Source organism: Diprion similis, chromosome 10 (assembly GCF_021155765.1).
Source record: "Diprion similis isolate iyDipSimi1 chromosome 10, iyDipSimi1.1, whole genome shotgun sequence".
Classification (NCBI taxonomy): Eukaryota; Metazoa; Arthropoda; class Insecta; order Hymenoptera; family Diprionidae; genus Diprion; species Diprion similis.
Window position 1 is genome coordinate 18167988 of NC_060114.1, and position 20473 is coordinate 18188460.

Below are 20473 nucleotides of genomic sequence, written 5' to 3' on the forward strand. Positions count from 1 at the left end.
ATGGACCCACGGCACAGGGCGTGGGCAAGTGTACATTGATTTTCAAGGCGCGCGCATCCCGCCCGCGCGATCTGCTCCTGTTCATTCACAGATAAGTGAACGCATTCATCTTTCGAATTAGCCGCTACCTCTTCCCGGAGGCAGAGACTCCCTTATCCCCCCACCTGGGTCCCTAGCCCCGAAAGTCGCGGTCTCAGTCTCCCTGTCCTTTCTTCATCTGCATGCTTCACGATGCTTAAGACACGACGGATCCACCGGTCCCCGTTTTACTCTCTCTGTCTCTTTGTCTCTCTATGTCTCACTCTCTCTCTCTCTCTCCAATATCTCAATGCATGATGGATGGACTCCGATTATTAGATAAGAGTCGCTAGATACCATCGACGACGGGGTGATTCTTAATACTTGGGAATTGAGCTTCTCAGTTTACAGTATTTATGCGGTTACTTGCGATATGATAGATGAAAGTGAAATGCCTGGACCTAGGAAATCGAAGACCATGGTCATTTTGACTGGTATATTGCAATATTCGAGTTTCTTTGAAAATCGAGGATCAGTGAAACAGCTTGTATGGATCTGAGTTTTAAACTTTCTTGGATTGTTCCATCCGTGCTTCGTTTTAACCGACGCTGTTGGATCATCGACGATCTTCACTATGGGACGTTGAAAAAAATACGAATAACTATCGAACATAAATGATTCTACTATTGTTTTACCTTCATTGTACCAGTAAAAGCGTACGAAAGAATAATCCGAGAATTGGAGTCTTCCGAAAACGTAACGAAGTCAAAGTTGACCAACCCTCACTCAACCCCACGATTTACAGTAACATCTGGTGACAGTGTGATCTTTATAACTCCACTAGAGAATCTAATCATTGTTAACTCTAGACTAATTTTTACAATTGGAATTTTAAAAGGGTCAATAAAACTGGAAATGTGTCTTGTAGTAGAAATAGAAAACACTCAATACAGGAGTCAAAAATCTTAGTATTTGTAGGGCAGTATCTTCGAATTTTTGGAGACCAATTACCCTTAATACATTCTCAATGGCCGGTTCATTGCCTCAGCTCTAATTTCATACTGTCAGCAATGTGCAGCTATTATGGAGTACGAAGTCCACGATTTAGTATCAGTCTTGACTTATGATTACCTGCTCGACGGAATGACCGTTGATAAAATTTTTAGGTCCAGTAATAAGGTGGCAAAACCTTCTGAACCGCATGTGGCGCCATTTCAAAGAATATCTGAGAACTGTGTCGTACCGGTCAATAATATGTTTGTATTTTATAAAATAAGTTTCATGAGATTAAGCGAAACATTTCCAAATGTCCGCAGCTGACAATCGAAATCAACATTCGATTATCAGCCATTATTATACCAGAGGAGAAGAACTGAAGCGGTCATTCTCGTCAACTTTTTGCGCCGAAGAATGCTGCGAGTAGCTGAGTGGAGCAATATAAGGTCTCCAAGTTTTGTATGACTGGGATTTGCAGCCGATGTAAACGGGGAAGAGGAAATGAACTGTCGAATTGCTTGCGCTTATACGTGATCACGTGTCGATGGTTTTCTAGCGCAGACGGATTCAGCATCAAGTGTCGAAAGTAATCTATTATAACAGTTTATCTGATGTTCCAGAAAGTTCATCAACAGATCGGACCAATAAACTTCTTGCACTACATTTTTGAATCGCCCCAATTCTTATTTTACAAAAGTAATGATAGTCATCAAAAGTGGAACTAATTGTCATTTATTTGTCACTTGCACATTTTTACAGTGGCTACAATATATTTGGGACTGTTCTTTGCCCAATCACATCAAGTACGGATTCTTTCGTGCCGTTTGCGAATGACGGTCAAACGCGATGATCTTTGACTGTTTTACAATAAATTTTTACCTATACTTGTCAGAAATTTTTTCTCCTTTTCTTGATTTTGCATTCCTGTAGTGTATAAATTCAGATCCATATGCGCACACGTTAAAGATTTAGTATTGCGGTTATTTCGTTTTTCAGTACCAAACTCCCTATAACCGTCATTGAACAGAAATCACTTTGGTCAATCCTAAATCCCTCCAAACGTCGACAATATCGCGAACGAGATTGTTCATCATAAATTTCGTGTGGAACGGCGTTGGTGCCAGTCGCAGTTTTTCCTCGCCCTTAGCAACCGTTGGATAATTAATTGCCTGAACGTAATGCCCCTTTTCCCGCAGTAAAGTGTCTGCTAATCGAGCTGACATTTCCGGATCACCGATCTGAAACAGGAAGAAATTTTTTCGACATCGAAACGCGAGATATTAAGTCTAAGAAAATGAGAGCCGGCAACATTGAATCCGAGTCAAGCCTACCAACCTTTATCGGTATAATATGCGATGGCGATCGTTCGACCGGAAGCCGAGCATCGGTCAGCGCTGATTTCAAGTAGGCAACGTTCTCCTGTTGAGATTTCCTCAGCCTTCTACCCTCGTCCGAAGCCAATATATCAACGGCCGTTAACGCGCCGTACAAAACGGTGGGTGGCAACGATGTTGTGAAAATGAATCCGGCCGCGTAGCTCCGGACAAAGTCGACCATGGTCTTCCTGCCGACGATGTACCCGCCCATGTTACCGAACGCCTTTCCCAGCGTTCCGGAAATCACGTCCATCTTGTGCAAGACGCCGTCGCGTTCCCCGACACCGCCGCCTTTATTTCCGTACAATCCGACCGCGTGGACCTCGTCGACGAAGGTCATGGCGCCGTGATGATGGGCCACATCGCACAACTCTTCCAGAGGACAAATGTCCCCGGTCATAGAGTGGACGGTTTCGAAGGCGACTATCTTGGGGATGGACTTGTCCACCCTGGAAAGCAGCGCGTCAAGATCCTCGGGGTCGTTGTGCTTGAATATGTGCTTCGGAACGGCGCTGTTCCTGATGCCCTGAATCATCGACGCGTGATTACCGGCGTCCGAGAATATCTCGCAGCCAGGCATCGTCTTTGCGAGCGTGAACAAGGTCGAGTCGTTGGCGACGTAGCAGGAAGTGAAGAGCAAACCGGCCTCCTTTTCGTGCAGACGGGCCAAACGCGCCTCGAGCAATTCGTGGCCGACCGAATTACCGGATATGTTTCGCGTCCCGCCTGCACCAGCGCCGAACTTTTTCAGCGCCTGTTTTACCGACCGCAGTACTTCCGGGTGACGCGACATACCCAAGTAGTCGTTCGAGCACCAAACCGTTATCGGTTTCTCACCCCAGGAGTATTCCGTCGCTGACGGAAACTCCGTCACTGATCGATTAACCTTTTTGAATATCCTGTACGAGTGGTCCAGCTTCTTGCGCATTATTTGCTTGTGAAAGAATTCCTCGTACGGAAATTCTGACGGTTCTAGTTCGGCCGGAGGAGGAGACCTTGCGACTTTGTCTTTGGCCGTAACCGACGCAGCATCGGCTTCATTTTTTTGGCACACCTCGAGACTCGGAGAATATGGACAGCGGTCTTCTTCCGTGACTGGTTCTTGCTGGAGCCAGGGCTTCGCCGATAACGAGCCAAACATTCGGGACATGACTGGGCAGTGTTGTCGGTAATTCGACATCAGCGAAGAGCCGTAATTTCGAACGTATTTGCTCGGAAGGTTCGATAGAAATGGGCAGTGCATGCTTTCGACTGGACCTAAAAGCGAAATCAAAATATAGGGTGTTAAATTCAATCGGAATACGGGATCAATGTTGAAGATGTTTTTCAAACTTATTGGTGAAACGCTTTGAGCAACGGATCGATGTTAGTTTATACCGTGCTGTAGAATTACCTTTCACGGTGTTTGTCAGATAAGAACTGGCTTGGAAAAGACGAACCCGCTGAAATTAAACGAAAAGATTAATTCCTGTTCACCTTACTTTCTTCGATTTCGAAATATAAAAAATTCTCAGGATACACGACCGGACTAATAAATATCTGTCTGACCGTCGCACCAACAAATCTTTCCTTGTGTAGAAATAGTTTTTAAGTTTTTATACCTCAAGTAACGCGAGCCGAATTTTAAAGTAGATCCACACCTGCATTACGGAACGTAGTTATTCCTCGCATTTCGTGATGGTTTAAAAATCGACTGAAATGAACTGACAACACCGCGATTGTTGACGTTAATTGTTTGTCAGTGAATTTTTCCATTGATTTAATTATCATATTCTTACGTCCTGGTCGGGCAACATATGATATAATGGTATAAATTTTGCTTACGGTAGATGTGCAAAGACTTATATGCCGGAAGCAATGCACTGCAAGTCAGTGTGATTAATTAGCAAATAATGGAGGCGAATGCGTGGTTTAGAAAAATTTTCATTATTCATCAATTGAAAAGAGAGTAGTCACTGCTTGTGAGTCCCGTGATGATTTTTAAAAATTAATCCTGCGCGTGGACAACTGTAATAGTCATTATCTTCTAAACTCCAGCTGATTGGCGTACAATTTTACTTATAATCGTTCACAAGATTAATTATCAGCAACTCACTCCACAGCTGTTCATCGCCTTATACATGAAAATGCAAATTTCGATAAGAAGTAATTGAACTAATTTGGCGTGCATAGCTGATAGTTTGTACGATATAATGGTTAGTTTATATTTTCTTCCTACACTAATTCTGTCGGTAATTTGCTACTGCCTTTAATAAATATTTAAACTAGTCATTTTCCTTACTAACTTTAAAGTTAATGTTTAGTTCAGAGTCTCATTTTCAGACCAATTACTAATAAGGTGTATAGGTACAACGGTTATTGTTGATCACGTGCTTTTTGAATGTACAAACGTCCGATAAGAAATGATTTGGGGATGTGGGAAAGATGAGTTGACGAAACATTGAGATGTAAAAACGATGAAGCTTTGTTTAAAAATATAGATTAGATTATCACTGAAATCATGGTGCCTCCGTAATGAGTTCTCTGTGATAAAGTTTCTTCGTCACCGATGCACACCACTTAAAATGAATTTACTGGAATTTCACTTACGGGACCAACTCCCATAACTGCCGAAGAAACCGGAGACATTTCAGCCTTAACACAAGATATTATTTCCGGGAAAGATGACTTTGGAAAGATAAGGAAAGTTTCGTTCAAGAAATGAACAATAAATAAGTAGATGAATAAATAAATAAATAAATAAATCAACTATGACTTTTCCAACGCCTGACAGTCCTGAACGGTGTTCAATAACTGACCGTATGAGAACTACTCGTAGTCCGTTCGAATGCTCGGAGCAAAGTGTCGTAAGTTCTGCTATGTCATGCTGGGGTTTTGATTGGCTGTCAGTGAAGGCAGGCCTTTATAATAACTAACCGTCTCTTGCATTACGTAACGTTCAGCTAACATATATCTACAACTAGGTAAAAGGAATCTTGCATCAGCTGATTGCATTTGTTCCATGCTGGAATAATAGATAAAGTTCTATGCCATAGGTGGTTACTATTCTATGCAAATGTAGAAGTCAAGCGATTCACATCATTTTATGTCATTCCATTTTGAATTCAACGGAAGGTCGTTGATGATATCATAAAATAGTAAAACCTTTTTCCCATATTCAATTTTTCTGTTTACCCTGCCGACATCAATTGAACAAGTATAAAGTCATAATGATGTTAGCATTTAAACATACAATTAGAGAAGATAAACTGAGTGGTGAATTGAAAATAATCTCTAAATAAGCACTTCAAGTAATTAGCCGCATGGATCAACTTCACATAGAGAGATAAGTACAGTTTTCAATAGAAACTGTATTGGATAAATAGTATCGTTTTATCAGTATCTATCGTGTTAATTTCTGTAAAAGCTCTGCTTAACTTTGATCCGGTACAAATCTAAGAATTAAAGTATTCCGCAAAATTTCTTTTATACAACTTTCATAGCACATACGATGCAATCCGACCTTGTGCCCGCCTTAAGTTATACGGATAGAAGCTATTATACAAATTGAAATGAATTGCGTTTGGTTATGCGATGAATAGATATAGTTGATGAATAAAATGAAATAAATTACAAATGAATAATAAATCATTACTCCCGTGATAAAATTTGCATTGATATTATATAATTCTTGTCTCGTCATTGGTCATCTCATTACTGTGATCATTTGATGATAATCTACACCCATTTATCGGCACATATATGCATTTTAATGACTGGTTGTTATTTCAGGTCAGATCCTTCGAAAAGTACAGTTAAACATGAGTGAAAGGTTCGGCAATGGAAAGTTCACAATCGCGACGATTTATCAGTGAGGATGACGTACTTTTTGCTATCCATAATTCGCTTGTTTCCAGATGAAAGCTACGAAATATCGTATAGAAGTTGGTTCGAGATCAATTTTAATCTCCTTTATTCGATGTGGTTTTAAAACTCTATAATCTCTACTTACCGAGCGGATCTCTACTGCCCTCGTATGGCAGAAGTTGTACGTCAGTACGTTATCGGCAGAAGGTTTAACGAGACAAAAAAATTTCACAAGTTTGCCATGTATGCTAATTTAAGTAAAATAAACTCGTTCCTAAAACACATTTGTGAAGAGATTGAAGATATAGAGGGTTTTCGGGTAAATCTATATTCAAAAAATCAGTCACAAAAAAAGGCAATGTGCTCCTGAGTCTCCATCGAGTACTGCATAACTGCAAATGCGGTTGCCTATTCGCAGGCAGAACATCGCTGCTTTGCCAATACCATCATCTTTGGAACATACGTGTAACATTGCTCGTAAAAATCACTTTTCGTATCTAAAATCTATCTAATTGTATCATCTGGTATAGTATCACGAATTGATAGCAAGTCAAAGATTGAAATATACTAAATAGACAAAAAGTACGCCTTAATTGGCATCGCGTGTGGCTCGAGGTAAGTGTGGTTGCGTACATGTCAGGCGCAAACTAGAAAATTAAGCCATGAATTTATGGCCGGTGTTTGTTTTCTTGAATTGTGTTGCTCATCGCAAGAGCGGCGTTTTACTTACTATGATAACTTACGGTTAATAGACGCATTCTTGCTGGCGATGCAATTATTCTACTCTGCATTAGCGATTTTTTTATTTCAGCTGGGCAACAAATAACTGAACCTATTCATGACAATTCGATTGTGAATTTGATTATCATCTTTCAACTACCTTTTTACCGAATCTAAAGTGTTTTACCTCAAATAATCAGGGTATTCCTCTTTTCATAATTCGAAATTTCTAGGATTTAAACCCTTCAAGGTTAACAACGCCCACGTGAAGGTCATAGCCCTCAATCACTGGCTGGCTTATACTCAATATGAACGGATTCACACGGCGCTTTTTTTTATTCGTCAATGGTTTACACATTTTTTTGCAGTGATGATGCAGCCCGCACCATGCTGTACTGATACCAAAAAACATCATAAATTTAGCGTAAATTTTAAATCAACACAGCACGATGCGTGGACTGTCTCACGACAGCCTAGTGAAAACCACGAATACCATACGCCTGCGCCTCCTGGTTTCTCCTTGAAGCGCCCTCTGTAACCCCCATTCCATCCCTTGTGTCAAAATGAGGAGGGAATCACTTACACTTGCAGTGTGCAGTTCCCTCTGGCGAGCAGTTGACACAAGTCTGAGGTACGACGAGCAGGGTGAACCCTACCAATTGTTACAAGAAGAGTTTGTCATCAGACAAACAGACACATAGTCAGTCCTTCATTCAGTCACCGAGTTAACACTTGTCAAAAGGGACGAAAAATAGTTGAGAATTTAGATCACGGTCACGATTTGTGATATATCTTCAATCTCCCGTGATTATTCCTCTTCTTCCTTTATCTCTCTTTTGTTGCATCATCAATTAATTATCTTTCTACTTCTGTCGCCCTACTGTAAAAATATACAAAAAGAAAAGAATAAAATAACAACACCAGTGGTTCCGTTTTGCACTCTGCATACGCGAAATTGAACACTGTGAAACACAGCTTGTTTTTGTTGCGGTGGACTGCAGTTATATCTACTGACGTCACTGCCTGGTACCAGGTGAGTGTGTGAAACTACTTCCTCCCTATTCTAACGTCCCGTCATTTACTTCCCTCTGCATTTCCGCCCTCTACTTCCTCGTCCCGTTTTGCTTCAATCATCTGTTCGGTTCATCCCTTGTCTCGTCGAGTCAAGGTCGTTACGGCTGCCCACCTCGTCGATCGATAGATGCTTTACTCATCGCAACTTTTCTTCCGAGTGAACATGTCTAGTGTGTCAGCCTAGATATTAGCACACAGTACGACAATCATTTGGCAGGACGGAATCCTTGTTCGAGATTGACGATTGATGAATTTTATTCGTGTCGCAGCCACATCTATATTATGATGTGGGGAAAAGAATGCGTTGTTGGTATCGTAGCGAGGCCTAAAAAACAAATGGATCATTTTAGACCTTCTTTCTACTGATAAAGACACGCCTCATTTACTACAAAATCCAAAACATCCGCATTCTACGCATGTTTGAGAGTCCAAAGGCGTGTTCTATTGACATCTCATACATCATACATATACTGGTCAAACAAAACAGATTTATTTACTATTCTTTTTACGCCACAATTGAACAGAAGAGCCAGTAAACCTGCTTACTTGGTTCGATCACCCATTACGATTCCGAAATAATATACAAAATAAATAAACAACACTTCTTATCACATGTTTATGGAAATAGATAAGATAAATTGAAGTATGTTGATGGGAAACTCTTATGCGCGTCTATACATTGCTTGATGACCATCTATTACGGCAACCTTCAGAGTGTGTAGTTACGAGAGCGTAAAATTGACGCAAGACGCAATAGATAAGAAAGACGGTGTACGTGTTGCTGGTTTTTGTCGTTTGTTTTCATCGCATCGGAACAGCGCTGCGCTCGCGTTTAATAATTTGATTTCACACCCACAACCTGACTCACGATACGTATGTCATCCTTGATATCCGTAAACAATGCATCAACCAAGGTCGTTAACTTTTTCGACGCACATCTCTAGTGAAAATCTCATCAATATTATTCAACCCGCGGCTACACTCGTTAGAACCAACAGTCGTTCAAGGTTACGTAATCATCACTGCATATGGTCAATTGAACCAAGTCAAGCTAGTACGTTTATTAGATACCAGCTAGGACCTATGAACTGCAGGCCTTTTTGTTTATCGTTTCCTTTTTTCAATCATTCTCGGTTCATTTGCTGGTGAAATATTTTCTCAATTGCGCCAAGAAGTTATCTCCTTTGAGAAAGTAAAAAAGTATCTTTTCGGATGACTTTGTCTTTCAGCATGTATGTAAACATACGATTAGGTATACGGTGTTGTTGCCATGGTGCGTTTGTGGGTATTACGTCACGCGCTCCACAGTTACATCGGTTCAGGTCTTTGAAGGCGGTATAAAACAAACCGTGAACATAATTCACGTGCGCATACAATGAAGGTACCCACATATGTTTTTTTACGTGACATAGTTTCGACGTTTTTTTTCTTCTAGTGCCACAGATGTTCGAACCTGTGGACATTTCTCGTAGTATTGCTCTCGTGACGTCATCTGATTCATCCGGCCTCACCGTGACCTTAGACATCGTTTGGCCTGAACAGTTATTCACTTTATAATGTTCAATTTTTGAAGCTTTGAATTCGAGTGATCACCCTCCCTGATGCCACATGGTACCATCAGCGTGTGTGGTGTAAAATACTACCACAATCGGTCGAGTCGTTATCTCAATTACGACTAATCAATGTATTAAAACGTCGTAGATGCTCAAACCCGTAATACTATTTATAACTTTGACCAATAATGTGTAAAAGTGTTTATTCACATAGACTACTTTGAAGACCGACATCCGTTATTTTGTTCGTATTTATCTACTGTTTACAAAATTGCTGACGCCGAATTTCATCGTTTTTCATGTTGATAACCCAGACCATCTGACGTGAGTTGAAACATGTACGCAGCACTGATAAAGGAACGATAGATTAGAAATTTTAGTTGTTTACTCCACTTTTTTGTTATATTATACTAGATCAATCTTAGAAATGAGTGATACTCCCAGAAACTAAACATATTACGTTAATTGACATTTAAAAACCCTGCCTCTCAGCATCGGGTGATCGACTTCAAGAGCAGCTGCGGATGGCCGATTCAGCGGATCTTTTTTTCGAGCGCGCGAATTGAGAGTCACTTGAGTTTTTTTCAGAAACGGTTATCAGCACTTGCTGGAGGTAGCAAACAGGCTTATCGTTAAATTTTAAATATGATCTGACATTGTTATAATTATAGTATCAAACAACAACCCAGTTGCGCGTGTAAACGGTAGATTTGTGAAGAAATTCGTCGTGGCATTTCGGTGTAATTTATACTTCAAATACTTTTTTACTATCTAAGAATTACTTTAATCCAATTTTGTAGCTACTGTCGTTAGAAATTTTATCGAGGACTTACCTAGAGACCTTTTTCATCAATCATGCATAAACCCACTGAGCGTAAATACTGTTAATCCCGCTGTGGCAGCCAAATCGTCGCAAACAGGACTACTGTATCTGACGGATATCGAAGACCAGTATTATTCTTTCCTGCAAATCGCTACTTACCTGTATCGGGAACGTGCTTCAAATAATATGACAAAAAAATTTTGCGCGTTTATTGATAACTGTGCCAGGGTCGATCAGCCGATAAACACGTTTCTTAATTAGATGATCTGATTTCAAGATCGGATTGAAAAATAAAATTAGCGATTTGTAGGCTCAAGTAGTTTTATACGTTTATTGTCAGAAAATCTGATCGACCAAAATCAAAAAAGAAGATTGCAAGAAGTCTCTTCATATCTGCAATGGATCATATAACCCAGATTTACGACCATGCTTAGCACACCATTTGGGAACTGAGGATTCGCACTGAATGAATAATAATGATTTTCCGATATCAATCAGTTCCAGTCATTCTAATTGATTCATAATGATAGACTGTAGACGTGAGCCTCCTTCGCTTTAATGGGCCGTCCATTTTTCTCACGAGAATCTACTATATGAATCGATACGATTACTACTTTCGAAAAGTATAGTAGCAATAGAATCATTTTCTAGTCACTCTATACACAGCAACGACTGCTATGATGAGTCCCCGTAACGGTAAATCAACGGCATACGGATAGTTGTAGCAATGAGCAGTAAAGTAATCACTCACAATCAGTTTACTACATTATCTTTGTAGACTCGTGATGATGATTCAAGGCAAACTTGACTAGTCTGTGTATTTAGCATGCAGGTGACGTCCGTACAAAATTCATAAACGGGTTCATCCTAAAATTTACTCAATGCCACGGGCTTAAACATACGCTAAATGGTTGATGAAAAACAATTAAATTGGTGCCAGCTGGGAACCGACTTTTTTTACTCAGCCATAAGTGTAACCAGACAAAACCTTTGGAAATTCGAATTGGGTGTATTTTGTACGCTGGAAGTTGAAACGTGAACAAGTCATTAATTTCAGCTTTCTTTGTCATTTGTCTTGTCTCGTTTTATCTTTACTTTGGACTCTCAATTTTCTCTGCCATCTTTTTAATGGTTTGTTAATTTTTCTTCCTCCCTCATTTCATTAATCACGCTTTTCCTTTCTTTCTTTCTTTCTTCCGTTATGTTTATCGTACTTTTGGCAGCGAAAAGTTAAGCGCCAGCTGCGATCTAAATATCGCAATGAAAACTGTATATCAAGTACAAGTACCGTGCGGATTCGCGATACACACTCAGGCTCTCTGTAATCTAAAATCTATGTAAAATCTGGGTCTGAGCTCGTTTCCTCTGTTCGTTCGCGGTAGGCGATAGCGACGGAGCATGTACCATGTAGCGAGCGAGGTGACCGACTCACAGACACGTGCAGGTTCGGTGCTGTTCACGTGATCGTGGCATGCCTTGATCATCGACCGTTTCCCCTGCTCGGCTGTCGCCGACGATGGCTGGCGTTGTGCGGCGCAGAGACGTTGTTGCACCAAAAACGAGCAAAGAGCAACCAACACCTCGCCGTTTGAAACGCATATAGTAGAATGTTTTCTTACGCCTGACGTTTCCTTCACTCTTTGTGAAATTTTTTTCTCCTTTAGTTTGGTCTTTGTTCCAGATTCTTCTCTTTTATACACACGTGATCGCAGTGTCGCTTCTTCTTTTCACAATACGATGATGATTATATTATATGATCATAAGTCACCTTCATTTGTTACTACAAACTCACTTTTCGATATATTTATACCTTAACGATTGTAGGTTATGCTTGTAATTCTGAAATCGTATACACGAACGAACGGAATTCTTCTCGACAAATTCTTTCTCGCATTATAGGTATCGTTTCTCTCCCATTATTATCTGGCAATTGTTCATTTTTTGCACAATTCAATTCAAGGTATACGTGTGTACCGTGATCAGTCATCGCATTGAGCAGACTTGGTTGTTTCACTTTCCAACGCCATGATATCGCGTATTTGTGAAATCTGATGATGAATGAATAAATAAATGAATGAGCAAATGATAATACGATTACTTTAATCGCTAGTCAAAGTGTCGAAAAAGCACTTACGCCTTTCGTTGACACTAAAACACAGTAATACAGACATCCTTTTTAATATTAATGTTCAAAATTTGCATGCAAAGGCCCCTATAGAAATGAAGGTTTCAATATACTTCATAAAATATTTTCCAAACTTCGACATTTCCATATAACCCAGTCCTATAAAGTTGTCGTCCTTCGCTAATTTGTTGAAACTTTTAAACGTTGATTCAGACATTAGACTTTGCACCATAACACCTACTACCTGCAGCTTTACACATGTGCCAATGGACAGAGTGAATCAACAAATAAGAAACATTCGCGGAATCTATAATTGTATCAATGACATTGCATTAAAAATAAATGCCGTTGATTAAAACATCATGCTGTCAGTCGAGTCACCCTGTATATAGATGAAATAAGACGCGTGGGAAGTCTTCACTATCATATGGCGAGAGTGAAGGAGAAACTTAGGAGATATAGACACGGAGAACAGAGAAAAGAAACTTCGTTAGATATGGTACAGAAATTTGTTGTCAATTCTAAAATCTTTCAGTCGTTACAGATAACCCTACGACCAATTTTTGCGATATCAATTTACGCTGCGCGATGATTATCTACAGATGATTGCCTTGCAGTTTACGTCACTGCAGTTTCCTTCTTATATCATACAGGTATACCTACTCTTGTCATAGGTGCAGACAGTTGAATTATGCTGGATAAATGACGCACGAAGAAATCAAATTATAAATCTAAATATAGATATATAAATAACAATCGCGGTATCGGTTAATCGTGCGTTGCAGTTAACAATGTAATGTATTACAGGGAATTCAGATGTTCGAATATTTTAGACGTGATAATGAATACAATATCTTGTTGGAGCGCTTCGGGGTAAATTAGTTTCAAAACTTTCATTAGTCACTTGAAACTAATTTCCATGCGATTCCGCACGTACGTTTATACAAATCAATTCTTCTACTCTACCTATTAAACGGATTGGTTTAATTTTGGCTCATACGCTGCGACTAAATGTGGACATGGATAAGGTAATTTAACAAGGATTTCTATGTTAGTAATGGTCAGTTTTCCATTCTCTCGGATCGTTAGCAATAATCAGTCCATTGTGAAATATAGGTATAATTACTTTTACATTAACCGAATAATTAGGAACACGCGATTTCGTTTCCTCTACTCTCCGACTGTTTTCTTTGTGGAACGTGATTCTTATTTTGTGATTTTATTTTACTATACTTTGAAATCTGGGAAAAAGATTTCTTTCTAGAATATTTGAACGAAAGAAGTGAGCGAGGTCGCAGTTTGGTGTATATAAACACATAATTCACGCGCGACTAAGGATTTTCCTGCAAACACAGTCATCAGCGTGAAAAGAAGGACACAACGTGCCTGCCTTTTAATTATAGCTTTGCGTGAATGTGTACATTTGGCGAGCCACGAATAATATGTGTACATAACACAGATACCTCGTACTTTAATTTGGGCGAAAAATTATCTGGTTACAAGTAATAACATATAAAGCAAATGGTTGTTACGAGAAACGAACCTTGTTTTTAACGACTATTAATACGTTTGTGTATCACAACTAACGTCTGGATATTTCGTGGAAAGATACAACCATGCGGATAAACATCCGACGGGATTTTATTCTTGGATCTAATATTACACGAACGGAAACGAATCTGAATATACATTGAATTTCAGATTATTCGGCGAAGTTTAACTGACCGAAATTTCTGTTGAAATCAAAAATTGAATTGTAATACCGAAAATAATATGGAAACAGCCAAGGGAAACTACACGTGTGTATTTACTTCACTTTGAGTCAAGGAAGTACATATGTACATCATTTGAGCTGCGTAATTCTGGGTTTTTTCTTTGATCCATACTTTTTCAAAGAATAATCGTATAATTCAAAGTGCTCAACTTGACGTATACACATTATACTGCCGTTTTTATGACACGGTTCAATTTTGTGTCATACTTTCGAGTTCTTTCTGCATTCTGTAAATTGCCGAGTATAACATTGTTTTCTAACCAAAGAGAGAAGAAAATAATAAAGGAGGAGAAAAATACACGAAGCCTGTTGTAAATATTAGCAAAACCTTAAATTTTTAACCGACGAACGTAAGACGGTGAATGCTTAAAAAATAATTTTTTTCGTCCAGCTTCGTATAGAGTTATTTTTCCTAACGTAAGTCATTTTTCGACGCAAAAACAGTTGCGTGTGTATTCAATTATGTGTCACGCACTTTATTGCATACACCGCCTGCCTGGCAGATGTAGGTGTGTATTAGAATTACAATACAAACAATGATACACTTGACACGTTGCGATGTTTTGCAAATTTCGCCTTGGCCTTTACCACCGCGTTATACCCACGTGCTGATTGTGTGCTTAAGTGAAAAAATTCGTAAACAAGATTCCGTAAATAGATTTGAAGAAAAAAAAAACTGTGATGAAAAAGAGATCCTAATCACGATAAAATCGATACAATGAAAGGAAGAAAAAAATACATAACAAATATCGAAAAAACCGAGTTAACCGTTTGTTGCTGGCGATAAATATTTTCGTTTAGAATACCTTGACACATGTGTACAGGATGAACATCCGTGAGATAAATCGCAGCTACGGGTATTTGTTTAACAATGCTGAACCAGTTCTCAACGACTATCAACCGAGGGGGGCGTGATTCTCACAAGTTTTCATCCAATCTAACGTTAAAAATATATAACGAGCAGCTTGATGTATAATTATAATATACGCATGCATGTAGGTATGTATATAGGTGAGCACAGCTGTTTATTAGAGTAAACACGATTGTTAACGCGAATTCATCATTCTCGTCAGGAGAACGCGATAACGATTCTGACGTGAAGAAAATAAGATGATAAAAATTTAATTTTTTTTTTTTTCTCAAACTTATCAACGATTGAAATATGTTTTTACATTCATCCGAGATCTCTACCTGCCTTCGCTGTTACCATTCAATTTCTATAACATGTTTATAACAATTTATAGTTACGCAACTTCCTTTCGCCGTTAGTTTCCCGATATTCTATACATGCACTGGATTGTCGCAAGGCTTCCATCTCTAACTATAATTTGCCTTATATCCGTCTATATATCAGTTTTCCATACCGTTGCGATACCGTGATTGCATTCATAAGTAGTATACTATGTACGTATACTCGACGAGAGAATGGCTAACACCCTCCGAATAAAATAAATGATTCTCAATCGTAACCCGCATCACCGGATAATTCACATCCGGTATAACAGCATATCTGCAATTACCTTAGCACTGAAATTGAATCGAATTGCAAATGATTGATCATCGGTACGTGGATATAAAAAAACGTGGATATACCCTTATTCGAGTCTGTTGACATGCAATGAGCACGGGGAAAGCCCGATGATCGCGCGTTACTCATATGTACATTTCAAGACTGCATGCGGGTGTCGACCTGACTAGATATACCTACACAAACACCCTATCGATATTTTTAGAATTATTTGTAGCACGCGTCCGATCTAGGTGTAGGTACTACACGTCCTTCCCAGACAGCGTGGCGCTAGCTAAAACTCGATCGGCCTTTCCGTTGAATCCATTCTTTGGTGTACGTGTAATGACAGAACACTTCTACACCTTGAGTTGTCGGGGTAGAGTGTATCTTGGTATAGGTGAAATACTCTCAGCATTGGCACGCATCCCGCTCGTGGACGCTGGCCTTTCTAATTCCGAAACACCGATCCCACGTCTCAAGGAATCTGGGAGAGAAAAACTTCATCAAGATCACTCCAGAGTTATGTCACGCAGATACGAAAGATGGAGATTTCAAATGAAAAATGAGGGGAAATGATAAGTGGGGTAAAATGGCAAGGAAAAGAAAGATAAGTACATAAAGGACGTTTTGTACCAAGGAGTAGGGAGGTAACCTAGAGGGACGTTGTGTCACCATTGTTGCGAGCGATAGCAAATTCTACCGCATTCAAGCATACGCGCGGGTACAGCCTACAGAACTTTGTTTACTATGTATTTCGTGTGCCGTTATAGCTATTTTATAGAACTATTTGGCTATGCTCGAGATTAAGGCGAATGAACTTTGCTATAGGTTAGATGTAATGTGTGCCCAAAGGTGCAGGATTACCGCAGAGGATCAGCTACACAATGGCCATACCCTTCTAGGTACATTCGTGTATTCATTGACATATGAATAACCGAATACGATGTACGCAGGGATCAAAAACTGACCTAAAATACTCCCGAAGAACATTTTGGACATTTTTCCAACAATTCATCACCCGGATATGTAGTAAACTGAACATTATCGTTGTTACGTCTATGAACGCAATATGAGGAAATAGGTAGGAACGGATGATGTTTTCAATATCGAGGTGTGAAAACGACCTAATTACTTTATTCTAACTCGATCCCACGACTCACCGCATAAATGAATTCGGCACCAACAGGACTTACGCAGCGTAAGCCAGCTGTTGGCTGCTTATGAAAAGAAAAAGAAACGAAGTCACAAACACAGGCGCACGGGTTTGGAAGTATCGAGATATACGGAGGCACGTCGCTCGTATGAACACTAACCGAGCACGTGGCCTGCGAGTGTTCCATCCACCACTCGTTTCTCTACGGATTGAGTTGGGCGTTGCGTCGTTTGTTGGGGGGTATAAAAAGGAACGGAGAACGGCGCGAGCATTCAGATATTCCATGTAACGTACCGCGAGAGGTGTGATACGCTTCGTGTAAAGTGATCCAAGTTTTCACGAATTTTCCGCAAGACTACAAATAATTCTTGCTCTTTCAAATCTGTGAGAAACCACGCACCGCACATCGCATAATATTTCTCGTTTTTCAAACGGTTGTTATTACCGTGTAACACGGAAGGGACGCCGTCCTTTTCGCTGTCTATCGTATAGTTTTATTGTCTATACGCTGCCGCGTTTATCGTCTATTGTCGGCTAAATCGAGGACTGAAGAGTGGCTTTTGTTTTTCTTCATCTTCTTCTACGAAAATGCCTGTCGAACTTGTTCCCGTTACTCCATTGGCTCACTGCGCCGCCCGCGAACCTCTTAGGTATGTTTTCGTATTTCGAATTATCCTCCACTTCATTTTAAACACATCGCAAGTTTGAGAAATTGCAAAAGTGTTCATCATTTTCTTCGGAATTCTTAGTATTTTTAGCTTTACGTATCATCAGTCTAATCCACTAAAGTATAAGGACGCTACTCTCTAGCTGTTTATGCCTCGGGTTTCGAAACGTTCGAATCGTGGTTGAGTAGCGTCACCGAATAGTTTTCGAATGTTTGAATTATGGAACGTCATTATATAGCTTTCTCCGGCGACTGTAATCTCCATGAATCGTTAATTTATACTTCCTCCAAAAAATAATACTTGCCGCACCGTCACTCGCAACTAATAATGAAACGAGTGACGTATGAGAGAGAAATTAACGGAAACCTCTCCAAATAATCGAGTTTCGAACAAAGTCCGCAAATATTCCAAAATATTTTTTACCACGTTCGATCATTTAAATTTGATATTTTATGCGTTTTAGATTTTGTTATTTTCTTTACGAATTGATTCCTCAAACGGTATATTCATGTGAGATTTCTCCAAAACCTTGCTATAAAAAGAAAAACAGTAAAATCTAACAATGGCCTTAATTCTGAATCAACATTATCTCCTTTTTTTTAACAGGGAACCGCAACCTCGCAAGATGAATAAACTGTGCCGCCAAGTTTCAATTGAAAGTCCTGGACTAGCAGGTCGAGACTGCGTCTTCAGCTTTGACATCCCAGTCCCAGATGTTCCTGCGAATGGTGCTAGAATTCGGGTGGTTTGCGCAGGCGCATGTTACCGGCCTCGTCGTTCTCCAAGCCAGACAAGTCTGACGTCGGTATCGAGTACTGGAAGCCTGCTATCGCAGGATGTTTCACAGGAGGGTGACTTACCAGTGAGTCTTCCGCACTACGGAGTCAGAGACGCAGCTCTTTTCCCTGGTTATGAAGTCGCTGGAACCATAGAGTCCCTGGGTAGCGAAATAAAGGAAAACTGCGGCTACGCAGTTGGAGACAGAGTTGTTCTTTACCCGTACGACGGAGTTCCCAACGGCTATGCAGAGTATATGGTCGTCCACGACTTGAAGTATCTCATCAAAATACCTGACAGCATGGAACTCAGTGTTGCTGCTATGCTGCCCACCGGTGCTCTTCTGGCGATGAACACTGTTTTCGCCGCTCACGAACATGTCCAAGCTCTGCTCGCCGAGAGGGGTGACAACAGCGTCTGCAAGATCCTCATAGTTGGAACTGGTGGACTCGCCCTTTGGGCAATGAGAATCGCAGCTTATCACTTCAGCAATATGAAGAACAGAGTTACCATCACCATCGCCTCTCTTAAGGATGACGGACTCATGATGGCTAAGGAATTCAAACGGTTGGTTTAACCACTAATTTTTTAAACTCATTGAATGTATTACCTTATCTTTATCATGATGTTCAGGTTATTATCAGCTCAAATTTCACTACCGTTTTAGATGTTATCGCTCAGTTTTATCATGACTGATTTTAACGAACCTTCGCAATCGTGATGAAATTTTATTACATTTTCGAGTGGCTTGAAGGATTTTTTAATCACCTTTTGCTTAAAATTTCACGGAACAATTTATTCTTGGATTTTTAGAACAGATATCACTGCTGAAATGAACAGATTCAATCTTGCTACTTGAAATGAAAACATGTACACTAAATACAAGCTCTGAATGACGCTTGACTAACCGTTATCTTATTTTTATCAACCGCAGTGTGAACGTTGTTCAATGGAACGAAGATTTGTACGAGAAACAGTTGATAGAACGGACAATGGATGCGTGTCAGGGTCTTGTCGACGTTGTAATAGACTTTGGAACAACATCACGAAGCCTTCACCGCAGTCTGCAATGTCTTGGGAAGGGTGGCGTAGTCTTCGTCATTCGAGAAGTGGCTGATCGTCTTTTGCCCAAGTTCAGCAGACGTGCAGAGGAACGACAGCAAAGCATCAAGCCAGTTGATCCCGGTTCCTTGCAACAGCTGGAAGAACTTGTACAGTTGGTAGCTTCGGGAGAAATCGAACCTCCTCCACACACGGTTTACCCTGCTGAAGAAGCCCTTGATGTTGTACAGAAGCTGTGTCATTCCGAGATACAGGGAAGGGCGATTCTCCGTTTTTATCCGACAGATTAAGGGGATGTCGATGATACGCCCTGGAGAGAAATCTTCATGATTTGTTTAACCGATCAAGTCTCTCACGTTTAAATGAGGAGAAATTTTAAATCGTTCCTATGCGGCTAGTTTGGAGAAAAATGTTTTGTCGTTGCGTTATGAAGAAACGCATTTATTTGCTTTACGCAATTCATTTCATCACCATTTTTTTATTTTTTTTTATTTTTTAGAAAACTGTACAGTTTTCCTCGAGCATCTAGTAATTGACATTAAGCAATTATAGCCATGAATAATTTATCTCGTTTCATTTTAGATCGCAGTATTTTTATAATTCTGTTCAATTCAGATATTCTAAGTATGCTCTTTACGGTCATGATATTTATGGCTTATCATGCGCGATAGATTTATTTTTTTGTACCTTGAATAAGACTGTTTTATTAATTTAAGATTACTTATTTTTTTTTTTTTGTCAATTTATAATTGTATTTTTAAGAAATCCTGACGACTTAGTATTTAAGGAAATGTATTAGTATTTACTGTCTGTGTTACTGTAACAATTTAAGTAAATATTATATGCCGATAAGTGATAGTATGATATAGTAAATGTTTTTTTTTAAATAACTTATGATCTTATTGCTTCATTTCACCATTATTTCAACTCCTCCACTTCACTGTCATTTAATCAATCATGCATCCTTGTGCCAAGTACAGCACAGTAAGAACATTCTA

The 20473-nt window shown here is 39.7% G+C and overlaps 2 protein-coding genes across 4 annotated transcripts; one reads left to right on the forward strand and one right to left on the reverse strand.

Annotated features, from left to right (window-relative positions):
- Positions 1-1719: 1719 nt before the first annotated feature.
- LOC124410769 (5-aminolevulinate synthase, erythroid-specific, mitochondrial-like) lies at positions 1720-5095 on the reverse strand. Of its 2 annotated transcripts, XM_046889377.1 has the most exons (4): positions 4980-5095; positions 3784-3832; positions 2350-3647; positions 1720-2252 (listed from the first exon to the last, which is right to left on the reverse strand). In XM_046889377.1, the coding sequence occupies exons 1-4, from the start codon at positions 5016-5018 to the stop codon at positions 2031-2033; spliced, it is 1608 nt and encodes a 535-aa protein (XP_046745333.1). In that variant the 5' UTR covers positions 5019-5095; the 3' UTR covers positions 1720-2030. The 2 variants fall into 2 exon arrangements, with proteins under 2 accessions (XP_046745333.1, XP_046745334.1); XM_046889378.1 differs by lacking the exon at positions 3784-3832 and having other exon boundaries at positions 4980-5092.
- A 2734-nt stretch (positions 5096-7829) lies between these two features.
- On the forward strand, positions 7830-20365 carry LOC124410771. Of its 2 annotated transcripts, none has more exons than XM_046889381.1 (3): positions 7830-7989; positions 18243-18980; positions 19348-20365. In XM_046889381.1, the coding sequence occupies exons 2-3, from the start codon at positions 18262-18264 to the stop codon at positions 19763-19765; spliced, it is 1137 nt and encodes a 378-aa protein (XP_046745337.1). In that variant the 5' UTR covers positions 7830-7989; positions 18243-18261; the 3' UTR covers positions 19766-20365. The 2 variants fall into 2 exon arrangements, with proteins under 2 accessions (XP_046745337.1, XP_046745336.1); XM_046889380.1 differs by lacking the exon at positions 7830-7989 and adding an exon at positions 17239-17618.
- The last annotated feature ends 108 nt before the right edge of the window (positions 20366-20473 follow it).

Coding starts and splice junctions, on each gene's coding strand:
- LOC124410769 (XM_046889377.1), bottom strand. CDS start 5,018: ATGTCTCCGGTTTCTTCGGCAGTTATGGGAGTTGGTCCC. Junction 3,833..4,979: donor CAGTTATGGGAGTTGGTCCC/GTAAGTGAAATT, acceptor GTTTAATTTCAG/CGGGTTCGTCTTTTCCAAGC. Junction 3,648..3,783: donor TCTGACAAACACCGTGAAAG/GTAATTCTACAG, acceptor TTTCGCTTTTAG/GTCCAGTCGAAAGCATGCAC.
- LOC124410771 (XM_046889380.1), top strand. CDS start 17,557: ATGCCTGTCGAACTTGTTCCCGTTACTCCATTGGCTCACTGCGCCGCC. Junction 17,619..18,242: donor GCCGCCCGCGAACCTCTTAG/GTATGTTTTCGT, acceptor TTTTTTTAACAG/GGAACCGCAACCTCGCAAGA. Junction 18,981..19,347: donor ATGGCTAAGGAATTCAAACG/GTTGGTTTAACC, acceptor TATCAACCGCAG/TGTGAACGTTGTTCAATGGA.